This window comes from Trifolium pratense, linkage group LG3, assembly GCF_020283565.1.
Source record: "Trifolium pratense cultivar HEN17-A07 linkage group LG3, ARS_RC_1.1, whole genome shotgun sequence".
Lineage (NCBI taxonomy): Eukaryota > Viridiplantae > Streptophyta > Magnoliopsida > Fabales > Fabaceae > Trifolium > Trifolium pratense.
In genome coordinates this window covers 32070580-32086026 of record NC_060061.1, presented here as the reverse complement: position 1 = coordinate 32086026, position 15447 = coordinate 32070580, and the positions used below count along the sequence as shown (strand labels likewise).

Genomic DNA, 15447 nt, shown 5'->3' with positions numbered 1-15447 from the left:
ACTCGAGTTCATCATCAAAGTCTAAGTCTAATCATCCGAGGTTGAAGAAGAAACAACAGATGAAGGTTGAAGAAGTTTGGATCTTGAGAGTGAGAGAAGATAGTACGATAGCGTGATAGAAAGAATGAATTGCGGCTAGGGTTTAGTTAGGAGTAAGTAACAGTTTTAAAGGTAAAAAACCAATTTTACCCTTACTAAAATGAGTGAGATTTCAAAAATGGCCTTTAAAACCCATGAAAACAAAATCCCAGTCCTAACCCGGGATGGCAACCCGGGACCCGCCCCGCTCCGGTACACTGGGATCCCACCGAGAAGCTTAGCTGCGCCGCTCCATCCCATCCCGTCCCGGCAGAGCTCCGCTCCGCTCTGCTCCACTGGGATCCCAATGGGATCGCCCGGGTTTGACTACCATGCTCAAAACCCTTTGATATTCCTTTTATTTTTGTCCTTCCAATAGATGCTACAAATGAGGACCCTTCATTTTCCTCCGCTCTTTTTCAACGCCAAGGAATACTACTAACCTTTAACAAAGGCACGGCTAACAACAATTTTGTGGAGTGTTCTTTCACTTTTTTTTTATTTATATTTTTGTCCCTTAATTAAATTAATTAATCATAGGTTTATTATTTTATTCCATAATTTTTTTATTTCATTTTGGTCCTTAAGCTATAAACATTATACAATTTGATCCTTTAATTTTTTTTATTTCATTTTGCTCTATTAAGTTTGAATAATCGACACTTTAATCCTTTAAGTAACTAAATTTTGACAATTTAATCCTTCTAACCATTAAGTTTAAGCCAAAATTGCATTTAAGCCAACAAAAATCTTTCTAATTTAAACTTTGTGCAAGATATTTTTAGTAATTAGAGTTTGTACTATTATTCATCAAGAACATTGATATATATGGAGGAGGGAAGAAGAGAAGAGAGAAAGTCAGAAAGAATATAATTTTTTTTATTTACTAAGAGTTCACTTTACATGATGCATAAGATCTATTTATTGATAAATATAATGGGCCAATAACATGGATCAATAATTTATGTGGAAACCCACTAATATTCATAACAAAATTATATTTTTTTAAAAATTAAAATTTTTCTTTCTTAAAATTAAAAATGATTAAATTGTTAGTTTTTTTTTTTTTTTAACATTTTTATGTTGTAAATGTAATCTATCAATTATTATAAAATAAATATACTCTCTCAATTCACATCATGAAAAACCAATATTCAACGCACCAACACAGTCCCGTGCATCACACGGGTACACGGACTAGTTAAATATGAAGAATATGAAATCTTTAGGTACGAACATACACTTCATCACATCATCAAATGCATACACAATCTTTTATCATATGAGATACACTTATGGGACAAGAACAATTATGTTCTAATCCCACAAAATTAAAAGAAAAATATTACCTAACAAATTTGTTTTATGACGGTGTGTTTTAATGTTATTTGTCACTTCGTCTAAAACTAAATTAAAAAAATAAATGAATGCACCAAATATAATAAAATAACTTTTGTAGAAGTATTCTCCTGATCTCTTTTAATTTGGTATATAGAAATGTTATTGGAACACGATTCTGATACACATTTGTGAAAAGTACCGAATCATCACCATTGTTATGTAGGAAAGTAAGAGAACAATAAACAATGGAAGAGTGCGCAAAGAGCTTATGAGCATAGCAGAAAAGGAAGAACATTTTATTCAACAAAAACTGAATCTTTACAACAGCGATTACAAGTATATATAGGAGAGTGCTTGTAATCTAAACTAACTTGGAGGTAGTAGTAGTTACAAAGGATAACAAATCTAACTAACTTCTAACTACCAATATTAGGGGTGTACATGGATTGGACAAATTCGATCAACCCGTTCAAACCCACCCAATCCAACCCAAAAAAGTGGGTTGGGTCGGGCAATTGGGTGAATATGAATTTCAAAAGTGAAAAACCCATAAAAAAAATTGGGTTTCGGATAAAACCGGACCCAACCCAAACAACCCACTGACTCACTAGTGTTATGTTTTTTAAAAATATTTTTTATAAGAATACTAAAGGTTTTGTCATTTGATCGTTAAATATTTTTATAGTGAAAATAAGTTATACTATTTTTTAAGAAAATAAAAAGATTAAATATTTTTTATAAACAAATATGATAATTCATCTCACTGTTTAAAAATAAAATAAAATGGTTGAATAATTTTTATAAATAAACATGATAATTCATTGCACTATTTTTAATAGTGAAATAAAGTTACGATATTTTTCAAGAAAATACAATGGGTGAATTATTTAACTTATTTTTATGGAAAAATATGATGATTCTTCATTTAGATATTTAATATTAAAAAATATAAAAATAATTTGGGTAACTCAGCACCCAACCCAATCCAACCCGGAAATTAGTGGATTTACCCAACTCAGCCCAATGTTGTAACAAATGGTTGTTATTTTACTTGACCCAATCCGGAATATCCTATATGGTTCGGGTTTTGGTTTTGGCCAAACCCAACCCAAACCGGCCCACGTACACCGCTAACCAATATTAACAACATTTGATAGGATACATAATAGTATTTAATGGATCATGTTAAATGGTGTCTCTATGACATTTGTTAAGCATACCAAAAAAAGAAAATAAAAGATAAAATTGATATTAAAAAAAGACAATTTTTTATATTTTGAAGTTATTGAATGCACACATTTCAAGATCGGTTATTTTGGAGGAAGGAGTATTATAAACCAATGTTTACCAAGATTCTTAGAATTGAAAGTTAGGTCTAACTCATCCTGACAAAACAGACTTGTAAGGTGAGAATTGTCTCTACTTTATAAACACATATTCAGACCATCTCGCAATCGATGTGGGACTACCGATGTGGGATTTCTTAACACGGATGATCATGGGTTTGGCTAGAAAACCAAACAAACATATGTCATTCTTCTATAAGACATGACAAAAGTTCTCAAAATGAAAACGGTTCTATTGAAAAGTTGCTATAAAGAAAAAATTGATAAGATACAGATTTGCTTTGCTAAATTATTGCATGTATTTTTATGCTAGTATGTATGCATCTTCTGTCATCAGCTTTGTAAACATCGATCAAACAAGTGAATTAAACCAAGAATACAAATCCACTCTATAACTATTTTTTAAGTTAAACGTAATCTTTTTAAAGCATATGCTTCTCACATTCCTATCATGGATATAATTAAATATACAAATAACTAGTCTATTTATACAAGTCAATTAAGTTACATTAAACATTCAATTTTCAACTTAATCACAAAACATTAGAAATATACGTAATGGCACCCCCGGGCAGACCAAAAAAAGTTGTGCGAATGGAAGAAGAAGATGGTCATGATGGTCATGAGATGATGAAGAATGTGGTGAGAGCTGTGCCATTTTTGAAACTATTGAGCTATGCTGATTATGTGGATTGGATTCTTATGGGTTTGGGAACATTAGGTTCTATTGTGCATGGCATGGCACTTCCTGTTGGGTATTTGTTGTTAGGAAAAGCTCTTAATGCTTTTGGAAATAATATTCATGACATTGATGCTATGGTTCCTGCTCTTAAAAAGGTACTTATAGTAATGCTACTAACACATTTTTTATACGGTGAACTGTATTCGGTACATATCTTATTTAGATATGTATCGGTATACTACTATTAAAGTGGATAATTATGATAGGAAATAGTCTTTATTAATTTTTAGACCTATTAGAATTATTCATTTTAGCAGTGTACAGGTAGTACATATCTAAATAAGATGTGTATCGGAATGATTTTTAGATTTTACCCTACATAACAATATATATGTAAGACTAGTTTCAAATGTTGCCATATATACAATACATCAACATAGAAATATTACTCCAGCCAGAGCACAGCAATATGATCTGTATCAAGTTTCTACTTGAGTAGAGTACAAAAGAAGGAAAAAAAAACTAGCTAGTGAGCTGTTATATGCATGCTCTCTGTAGCAATATTAAGTGAAAAGTTTAATATCTAAAGCCTGAGTAACAAACTTCAAACTACTTGCAGTCAAAGTGTCAATATAACCAACTTTGTATAAATTCAGTTAAAAAATCTAAGAACACTCGTGGGTATTAAATGGCTACATAACCCATATGTGAGGGTTTCCGCCACCCCGCCCTAACTTTCACGTAAAAATTCAAATTGATTGAGTTTGGGTTCAGGTTATCCCCGATTTTAAAAAACGGGGTTGAGACAAATAATTAAGACATTGATACCCTGAACTCCTCTAAAACCGCCTCGCTTATATGGAATTACATTTTACCTCTCTTACCCTTAAACAAACTCTTAACTTATATTTATATGATTATTTTTATATTTTTAAGTTGTGTTTTAAACGAGTTGTTTTCTTTATTTTTTTTTAAAAAAATTATATTGTTGAAACAAAATAGGTTTTGACTTATAACTCTTTAAAATAAAAAATATCAAAATGCAACTCAAGTTCATATGAAGGTGGAGCATAATGAGAATAGTCGAGCCGCACAGAAATACTCGAAGCCCGTTGGATTTAGGGTTCTACTTTTCATTCCCGTTGAGAATTATGACGGGTATGAGGTCCCCAGACTTTGAAGAGGGCAAAATTCATCTCCACACCCGTTGCCATGCATGTCCAATACCCTTGAACATCTAATAGACACATACAAATATAGCTTGCATCATTTAGGACTTGATACCATAAAATAAGGCCTAGATTATGCAGTCGAATGATAGATATCCGGTTCTACTACATCCCAACACCAGAAGTCACAACAGTCAAACAGTTATATTTTTATCAGATAAAATCTTGTCCATTCCACTAATTTATCAGTCTCATTTCTTTGTGGCACAGCTATCTCAAAGTTATACAACTCACATAAGTTTATTTAATATAAATATTAAAAGAAGTGGTCAAAAGATCATATATATATATATATATATATATATATATATATGATATATGTTGTTGTTTACATTCTTCGAATATAATATAGGGTTAATAGGTTTTTACCCCCGCGCAAAATACGTGAGTTTTGCGTTACCTCTCTATATTTTTTATTTTTTTTGAGATTACCCCTACAATGTCAAGATTCTCTGTGTTACCCCTGGTTGAACAAGTTGGCACTGGATCAAAATCTTGACGTGGCGGTTACACGTGGACTTTATTTAGTTTTTATTTAATTTTTAATGCCACGTCAATTATTATGTTAATTGATTAATTTTTTTTTAACAATGTTCTTCTTCCCTCAAACTCATTTCCAGAAACCTTCTCAAAATTCATCAACAACATTAAAAAAAAGCAAAAAACAACAAGAAAATTCATCAAATCCATTGCCATAAAACCATTCTAAAAAACACAACATTAGGAAAAATAGATCTATAAAGAGTAGAAACTCAGATTTGAAGAACAAAGAAATCAAATGAAATGGAAATCGAACATAGATGATTTGAAGAACAAAGAAATCAGATGTTTTATCTATGGGTTTTGGAAACAATGATGATGTGTTGTCCTTGTACTATGAGTTCCTTTCAATAAAATTTTTGCAATTCAAAGAACAAAATAATAGATAATAAATCTTTCATTTTTAGTTTTTTTTTAATAAAAATTAACAATTACACATACATTAATGAGTTGACTTTTAAAAATAAATATAAAATAATTTAATTCCACGTGTATGTGCCACATCATGTTAGTGATCCGGTCATCTGCCAACTTGTTCAACCAGGGGGTAATACACGGAATCTTCACATTGCAGGGAGTAATCTAAAAAAAATAAGTTACATGGGATAATGCAAAAGTCACGTATTTTGCGCGGGTAAATACCTATTTACCCTATAATATATGCACACTCATGAATATCCATGTTTGAGATACTTGAATATTCACATGAGCCAGTAGAAATTTGATTTGAATAACTAATGTCAATCTGTTGCTGTTTCTCTTGTCGGTTTCAGGTTATTCCATTTGTGTGGTACATGGCCATTGCCACATTTCCTGCTGGGGTACTTGGTATAATTTTCTTTCATATATGCTTAACTATCCAGAATTCTAATTAACTGTAATTAGCTTCTTTTTTTGTCAAATAGTTTAGTGGCTAGAATTTCACCTTTTAAAGGTGAATAAGTGGGAGTACCAAGGTTCAAACCCTGATCCTGCATATTACATGCAATGTCTCTGCCAACTGAGTTATGCTCACGGGGACTGGTTATTCTTTTTTGTAAAGTGATTAGTACTTAGATTATTCAATTTAATTTAAAAAGAACTAAAAATTGTGCAGAGATTGGTTGTTGGATGTATGCAAGTGAAAGACAGTTATCACGCCTAAGATTAGCATATCTAAAAGCAGTCCTAAACCAAGAAATAGGAGCTTTTGATACAGAATTAACAAGTGGTAAAGTCATCACAGGAATAAGCAAACACATGAGTGTAATACAAGATGCCATTGGTGAGAAGGTAAGCAAAATAAACCATTCTCAATAAGTTTCACCTTTCTTCTTCCATTACATTTCATGAATCAACTATCTATGTGAATTTTTTGCTTACAGTTGGGTCACTTCACCTCTAGCTGTGCAACTTTCTTTGCTGGAATTGTGATCGCCGCGATATGCTGTTGGGAAGTGGCACTTCTATGTTTAGTGGTTGTCCCTCTTATTCTTATAATTGGAGCAACTTACACTAAGAAAATGAATAGAATCTCAACTACCAAATTGTTTTACCATTCTGAAGCCACATCTATGATAGAGCAGGTACATATATATAAACATGTACAAAGTCATGTTTTCAATATCAGTAATGCTTCTATCATAGCCGATTATAACGAATCAACGTTGATATTATGACAGACAATATCACAAATAAAAACAGTATATGCTTTTGTTGGAGAGGGATTGGCAATCAAATCCTTCACAGAGAACATGGAAAATCAGTATTTGATAAGCAAAGGGGAGGCACTTGTGAAAGGAGTTGGAACAGGAATGTTTCAAACAGTGAGTTTTTGTTCTTGGTCTCTTATTATATGGGTTGGAGCTGTTGTCGTAAGAGCCGGGAGAGCTAAGGGAGGAGATATAATAGCTGCAGTAATGAGTATTCTTTTTGGCGCCATGTAAGGAAGCAACAAACTTGAGTCTAATTTCAGGATGAAAATAAATGTTAACAATGTAGTAACGAAACTTTCTCTGTGAGTTGCAGATCTATCACTTATGCAGCACCAGACATGCAAATATTCAACCAGGCGAAAGCTGCCGGGTATGAGGTCTTCGAAGTGATCCAAAGAAAGCCACTAATACACAGTGAATCAAAAGGGGAGATGCCTAGTAAGATTAACGGTTACATTGAGCTTCGAAATGTTTACTTTTCATACCCATCACGGCCGGAGAAACCTATCCTTCAAGGACTGTCATTGTCCATACCAGCAGGAAAGACAGTAGCTCTAGTTGGTAGCAGCGGCTGCGGAAAGAGCACTGTTATTTCCCTCATAAATAGGTTTTATGACCCCATGCGAGGTTAGTTTAATTAGTTTCCTTTTCTTTTAGTTCTATATTTTATTGTGTGGTAATGCTCATGTAAATGTTCTTTTTTATTTTACCGGTAAACAAAACTATTTTAATGCAACCAAATATATTTAGTATAGGACTATAGGTAGTTTAGGTACACATTGACCTGGCATTTCGTTACTTGTCAACATAATTTGCTAAATATTATGTAAATACAAGATTAGATGATAATACAAAAACACTCTAAAAGGCATTGATAGTGCATTAGAAATTTAGAATAGTAGTGCTGTAGGAATTGATTGTGTGATCTTGAATGCAAATCAATCTGCCAAGCCTGACATTGTTCAATACATTCCAGGAGAAATTTTTATTGACAGTCACAATATCAAGGACCTCGATCTGAAGTTCCTTCGAAGTAATATAGGGGCCGTTTACCAAGAACCATCACTCTTCACAGGCACGATCAAGGACAACTTGAAACTGGGAAAGATGGATGCGGATGATGAAGAAATACAAAAGGCAGCAGTGATGTCCAATGCACACTCTTTCATATCACAGCTTCCTAATCAATACCTAACTGAGGTAAGCTACTCAATTAGCATGTCATTTTTGTCAGCTTAATTGTATCTTGTCTGATTTTCAATTTTTTGTATTAACTTATATGCCTTCTGGCTACATATTCTTTTTTCTTTCATTCGCAACATTAATAACCTATTTTATGTTCCTGACATTACAAGGTAGGACAAAGGGGAGTTCAAGTATCAGGAGGTCAGAAACAGAGAATTGCAATTGCAAGAGCCATTCTGAAAAACCCTCCCATTCTTTTGCTTGACGAGGCCACTAGTGCCCTTGATTCAGAGTCGGAAAAGCTGGTTCAAGAAGCACTTGATACAGCTATGCAGGGAAGGACTGTCATTTTGATTGCACACAGGCTCTCAACAGTTGTAAATGCAGATATGATTGCTGTAGTGGAGAATGGGCAAATTGTAGAGACAGGAACACACCAGAGTTTGTTAGACACAAGCAAATTTTATAGTACATTATTCAGCATGCAGAACCTTGAATCAGCTCCTGAACTAAGGTAATTTGCCACTTTGTTATATTTATATTTTAATCTCAAACCAATGGTTGTCGAGGAAGAACTCTAACCAGATTTAAATGCTTAATGGATAGAACTACAACTTACAAAAATAAAAGTGTTCGCCAAGAAGCCAGTATTGATGAAACTAGACCATTACCAGATACACAGAGAGAGGTTCAAAGAGATCTCACAGAGCCTTCTGTGATCAAAGAACAGAACAAGACGAGCATAAGAGAAGAAAATATATTTTTCAGAATTTGGTTTGATTTAAAAAAGAAGGAGCTGGTGAAGATTGCTATTGGCTCGTTTGCAGCAGCTTTCTCTGGCATCTCAAAGCCGTTTTTCGGATTCTACATCATCACAATTGGAGTAGCATACTTCGAAGAAGATGCAAAACGAAAAGTCGGAATGTACTCGGCCATCTTCTCTGGAATAGGGTTGCTTTCACTATTTAGCCACACCTTCCAGCATTACTTCTTTGGAGTGGTTGGAGAAAAGGCCATGTCGAATTTCAGACTTGCTCTATATTCAGGTATCGAATATTCCATAATGAAATTACTACATACTCATTGAAAATTCTTTCCTTGAAGGGGGAAAAAAAACCTCAATGAGCTAAAAAGCCTAAAACAGTTCAACATATACATAAAATTCCAGTGTGATTTAACAAACATCAGTCGATAATCATTTAACTTTTACAGGTGTGCTTAGTAACGAAGTAGGCTGGTTTGACAAACCTGAGAACACTGTCGGCTCATTAACATCACGCATCATCAGTGATACTGCCATGGTCAAAATCGTAATTGCTGATCGCATGTCTGTGATTGTGCAATGTGTTTCCTCCATACTTATAGCAACAGGTGTTAGCATGTATGTCAACTGGAGAATGGGTTTGGTAGCATGGGCTGTGATGCCCTGCCACTTCATAGGTGGTCTCATTCAAGCCAAGTCTGCCAAAGGATTTTCAGGTGACTATTCTGCTACACATTCAGACCTTGTTGCTCTTGCGTCTGAGTCCACGACCAACATAAGAACTATTGCATCATTTTGTCATGAAGAACAAGTACTGAAAAAAGCCAAAATATATCTGGACATTCCAAAGAAAAAATACAGGAAAGAAAGTATCAAATACGGCATCATTCAAGGCTTCTCCCTTTGCTTGTGGAACATTGCACACGTGGTTGCTTTGTGGTACACAACAATTCTGGTTGACAGACGTCAAGCCACCTTTGAAAATGGAATAAGAGCATACCAAATTTTTTCACTCACAGTTCCTTCTATCACAGAATTATACACACTGATCCCAACTGTCATCACTGCCATCAATATGCTTACCCCAGCATTCAAAACCTTTGACCGTAAAACTGAAATTGAACCAGATATACCGGATGATTCCCAACCTGAGAGGATCCAAGGAAATGTCGAATTTGAAAATGTAAATTTCAAGTACCCTTTAAGACCTGAAGTGACCGTTCTCGAAAATTTCAGTTTACAAATTGAAGCCGGATCAAAGGTCGCTTTTGTAGGACCAAGTGGCGCTGGAAAATCATCGGTATTGGCCCTTTTACTGAGATTTTATGATCCAGTGATGGGAAAAGTATTAATTGATGGGAAAGACTTGAAGGAATATAATCTAAGATGGTTAAGGACACAGATAGGGCTGGTACAACAAGAGCCACTGCTTTTTAACTGCTCAATTAGAGACAATATTTGCTATGGCAATAAAGCAGCTTCTGAAAGTGAAATTGTGGAGGTTTCAAGAGAAGCAAATATACATGAATTTGTAAGTAATCTACCAAATGGATATGACACTGTTGTTGGCGAGAAAGGCTGTCAGCTTTCAGGAGGACAAAAGCAAAGAATAGCCATTGCCAGAACCTTACTAAAGAAGCCAGCAATATTACTCCTTGATGAAGCAACGAGTGCCCTCGATGCTGAGTCCGAAAGAACTATAGTAAATGCAATTAAAGCATTGAATCTGAAGGAAGAAAGTGGTTTGTGTTCAAGAATCACCCAGATCACAGTAGCTCATAGACTTTCAACAGTCAGAAACTCGGATACCATAATCGTCATGGAAAAAGGTAGAATTGTAGAGACGGGCTCCCACTCAACCCTAATAGCAGTGGATGCAGGACTTTATTCAAGATTATTCAGACTGCAGAGCTTTGACGAAACCTCATAGGTTGATACTTCTACAAAAATCTGATATCTGAAACAATAAAGATTACTTGTATTATTTTCACAAAACTAAGTTCTTTCTTAAAATTTCTACTCTGATGTAATTAAATTATAGTCAGAGTATATGCCATGAAATAAAAGAAAGATCATGGACCTGGATGTAGAAAAGTGCTTTATATGTTTTCCTATAATTCAAGGAAGACACTATCAATTGTCTTCAGGTTTTCCATCTCTTCCTCACTAGCAATTCCGGGATCAACGTAACACAACTGAAATAGAAATAAGATCATCAAGCCTACTCATTCATAGATCAAATGCAATTGCACTTGTTTTTTTAAAAGAAGTAAGACCTGGTATTGTGGCTTCTTCAATGTATTCCTCCCCTTTTTTACGAGCTTTTGCCATCCGATTTTCTTCTTTAGTGATCTTTCAAGAGCAGGCGTACTCTATAATGAAAAAAAATACTAAGTTTGAAATTTGAAAGGATGCATAATTAGTAGTACAAAACATGCATGCTTCAGACTACCTTTTTAATGCGCAAGCGTGTGAAAGAGACGCTGGCGTGATATGCAATTACTTAAAATCATTGGAATTACAATCGAGGGAACAAATATTAATAACTAAACAGTAAATATGAAGTTGGCAAGGTAGACAAATTACATGAGCAGGGTCCAAAACTAGGAGATTATACGCTAGATATCCATTCTGTTGATGTTTGGCTTGAACTCCAACTATTGTTCTTGAGTGACCATCATGTTGAAAGTATAAGGGCCTGTCCAACAAAACTTTCAAAATTTAAGCAATAAGAAACAAAATTGTTGGTGTGGTTAAACACGAGTATCTAAAATGTGCTCTCACGTTTTCTCACTGATCACAACATGCTGCTGACCGAATTGAATTGTGTTTTCGTTAGAAAAGTAATTCCAAACAAAATCCATTAGAACTTGATAAGCCTCGCTATTTTTAACTTCATTGTTATCCGTCTTATCATTTCTTGCTTTATCCACAGCCTTATCAACACTTGTTCCTACAATGGATTGGGATTCCTCCTTAGGACCGAAATCCACTACTCTTGCTCGAAGTGCAAAAGAACGCAAGAGAGCAGCACACTCAGTAGTTCCTATCCATTTTTTTGAACCGTAAACAACATGATCAAGTTGAGAAGCTCCTGGGGCATCGAAACCCTTTTCCCAAGCAATCTCAAGCCATCTTTGCAATGACGGGATATCAGGAACAAAGCCCGAACCACCAAACAAAACCTCTCTTGCTTCCTGTCTCTGTGCTAGTAAGTGAGAGCTCAGCATTTGAATGTTACGCCATCCACAACCCCATCCAGCATCCTCAGAATCAAGGCTCTGGAAATGATCAACATAACCGGACAAAATGCTTTTCAAATTCTCAGTTTCAGACTCCAAACAATTTCTCAACAAGGTCGTCAAACCCAATTCAACTTTGTAAAAGTTTCCCCTTGTCTGTAAACCAATCAAGCAAGAGATTTGTTCATCCATTTTGCATTGTCCATTATCTCTACTAGTCTCACCACCATACCGATAGTTACAATCTCCAGAAACTGCTTCGTACCCCGAGCCACTGACTGATTGTCTGCTCTGCAAAATATAAAATATATCTCTCATCTGAATATGCAGATAAATTTAGAATATGCATTAGACATCAGAACTTATGATCTAACCGATAAGGGTGAATAAACACTGAAGAAGATGCAAGCGCAACTTGGGGTTTATAGCAGACATTGTTAAAAGATAGTCATGGTGGTAGATATAAAAGCTTAAGTAAATCTTCAATTTAGTCTCTAAATTATCAATCTCTCTTATTTGATATATGACTATAAAAATATAATAATTAGTTTATCAATTAGTCTCTTTGCTACTTTGAAAATATGAGAGTGTGATAGTTTACGAATCGAAAAAAAGTTAAAGTATTATTTGGATAAATAGTTCAATTAAGCGATTATCATATAATAAGTGTTTATTCAAAAGCTATTTCTATAACAAGAGATACAAGGAAGTCAAATTGTTTTCGTATAAGCTATAAACTACTATTTTCATAAGATATCATGGAGAGATTGTGGAAATAAGCTGAAAACAGCTTACAGAGGAGATATCATACATTATTTTCATAAACTGCCTTAAACAGTCTAACAAGTATTTATGTCATTAAATAAACTCAAATAGTTAGGCCTTGTATGGTCAAACATCATAATTAAGCACTTATACCATAAGTACTTATCTAATATACATTATTTCTACAACAAAAGATAAAATCAAATCATTTCCATGTAAGTTATAAGCTATCCTAAGAGCTTACGAAAATAAGCTAAAAACTACTTATAGACAAGCCATAAATTGTTTCCAAAGCTCCGTCAAACAGTCTCACAAATTCAAAAGTGTTTGTGTTAGTAGATTAGCTCAAATAAGTCAATTCAAATATATCCTGAATTCAATCAGTTCTTATTATAAAAATGGTTAGATGAGCTTGATCTCACTTTCAAAAGCTAACTAAAAGGACGAGGGTGCCCAAACACATATATACATCCAACAACTCAGAACAACATTGGCAATGTAAAATTCCAATACAACGTTCAATTAAAACATTGCTTCAAAAATCAAAACAACATTTCATGATTTCATCATCTACCTACGCATAAAGATTAACATATATTAGAGAAAGATGAACCTGTTGGAGCAGCATGTGATCAGCATCATCGGAGGGATCATGAAAATGATCATTGGCATGCCTGCATTTAAGCATAATCATAATATTTAATACTTCCTCCGATTTCAAATATAAAATGAAAAAATAAAAATACTTTTTAGATTCATCGAATAATTAATAAATTACAAATAAAAAAAGTAGAAGAAGATACATACCGTTGGAGTTGATGCGAGGGAACTGATAACTCGCAGAAGGGACACGTGCTCCATGAATCCGAATCCATGATGATGTCTTTGCTTTTTCTTTTCATTTTTTAAGGATGAAATCAAATGTTGTCTTTTTCTTCTTTTTTGGGTTAGTTGGAAATGTTGTCTTTGATGCACACCTGTCTTGTAAATTAAAGTAAACTGCAAAATATCTGTAAAAAAAAATGTAGTTTAATTTATGATGGATCACCCATTAAATGACTTTGTAAAAATAAATTATAAATTGCAAAATATCTACATAAAAGTCACTTTATTATTATATTAAAAAAATAGTAGTTTCATTTATATGGACTTCCCATGGAATGACTTTGTAAAAATTAATTATAAAATTACAAAATATCTAACAAAAAGTCACTTTATATTAAAAAATAGTAGTTTAATTTATATGGATCACTCACTCCTTCAATTAAGTTTGAGTGTTTTTTTTAGGTAAGTTTGAGTGCTTGAATGCATTTATTAAGGATATTATAGCCATAGAAATAGAATTCTGAAAATTAGATAATTTGAGATAAACAAATATTTGTATATGATGAAAAATAAATGTTGTCTTTTTCTTCTTTTTTAAGTTTGTTGGAAATGTTGTTTTTGCTGAAAACTTGTATAGCAAAATTATAGTAAACTGAAAAATATATGTAATAAAATGTAGTTTAATCAGTGTTCAGGCTCGTGCGAACGGTACAAGTAATTTTTTTTCTTTTTCATTTTAAGTTATTATGATATTAATATGAAGTTTTCAGTGATGTTGGTGATGACTAATCTTCGTCGGAGAACACATAAGGTGATTCTTTCATCCCAATCAAATTTCTTCATACACATGAGTTAGAAGTCGATCATCTGATAGCATGCTTGAGGGGATCAAGACCCTTAACATTTGAATCAATTTATTGTTGGTCCGTTCAAGTAAATTCTATTACACAATTAAATATTTGATATTCTCTCTAATTAAATTATGCAATGTGTTTTAAAACACATGACATATCACATTTATTAAATAATGTGACAACAATTATTAGATGCATGTGTAAAATAATTTTATGCTAACAGTGCATAACAATTAAGCTCATTAAATAATTTCACAAATATGATATGAGTTGACGGTGTAATATTATTTTACACGGTCAACTAATAACAATTACATATTCCGCTTAACAGTCTCACTAAAATCGGTTTAAAAATATGATATTGAAATATAAATGATTCCTATTAAACGTCAATGTATACTCCCACCATGATATAATATACTACTCCGGTTTTGAATATAAGCAAAAAATATCTTTTTGGTTTTATTGAATAAAACATGCATCTAGGCTAAAATAATTCAAATACATGTTTTATTCAATGAACTTAAAAAATATTTATATTAAAAAAAAACGGATCGAGCAATTATAAAGTTAATTTTTAGGTTTGTTATGAGATACATTAATCATGAAGGAAAAAAAACTAACTTTTGTTTATATTTTATCATGAAGGAAGTAATTGATTTATTATTTGAGTAAAAACTTCTGATTAATTATTTAACTATTTTATTGAATTGTTTAAGTTTTAAACCAATACACCAACTAATTTTTTTTTACAAATATGAATATTAAGGTAAGTTCTGATTTTCCATAAATAAATAAATAAAAAGGAGTTTTAACTTATTTATTTTTAAGAAAAAACCTCCTCTACCATTATATAATTGTTCTGGTAAAAAACGAGGGGGTTTGTATTATTGATCAAATGGT

The 15447-nt window shown here is 33.1% G+C and overlaps 2 protein-coding genes across 3 annotated transcripts; one reads left to right on the top strand and one right to left on the bottom strand.

Moving 5' to 3' along the window:
* The first annotated feature begins 3286 nt into the window (after positions 1-3286).
* LOC123915829 (ABC transporter B family member 19-like) lies at positions 3287-11013 on the top strand. Its single transcript, XM_045967083.1, has 10 exons — positions 3287-3602; positions 5990-6044; positions 6313-6488; positions 6581-6781; positions 6878-7137; positions 7224-7537; positions 7887-8110; positions 8266-8609; positions 8702-9141; positions 9308-11013. Exons 1-10 carry the CDS (start codon positions 3324-3326, stop codon positions 10786-10788), a joined length of 3774 nt encoding a protein of 1257 aa, XP_045823039.1. The 5' UTR covers positions 3287-3323; the 3' UTR covers positions 10789-11013.
* Positions 9238-13837, bottom strand: LOC123915830 (zinc finger-containing ubiquitin peptidase 1-like). Of its 2 annotated transcripts, none has more exons than XM_045967084.1 (7): positions 13673-13833; positions 13479-13539; positions 11643-12391; positions 11445-11556; positions 11135-11230; positions 10939-11053; positions 9238-10815 (listed from the first exon to the last, which is right to left on the bottom strand). In XM_045967084.1, exons 1-6 carry the CDS (start codon positions 13765-13767, stop codon positions 10970-10972), a joined length of 1197 nt encoding a protein of 398 aa, XP_045823040.1. In that variant the 5' UTR covers positions 13768-13833; the 3' UTR covers positions 9238-10815; positions 10939-10969. The 2 variants fall into 2 exon arrangements, with proteins under 2 accessions (XP_045823040.1, XP_045823042.1); XM_045967086.1 differs by having other exon boundaries at positions 10680-10815; positions 11643-12386; positions 13673-13837.
* Between the last annotated feature and the right edge of the window lie 1610 nt (positions 13838-15447).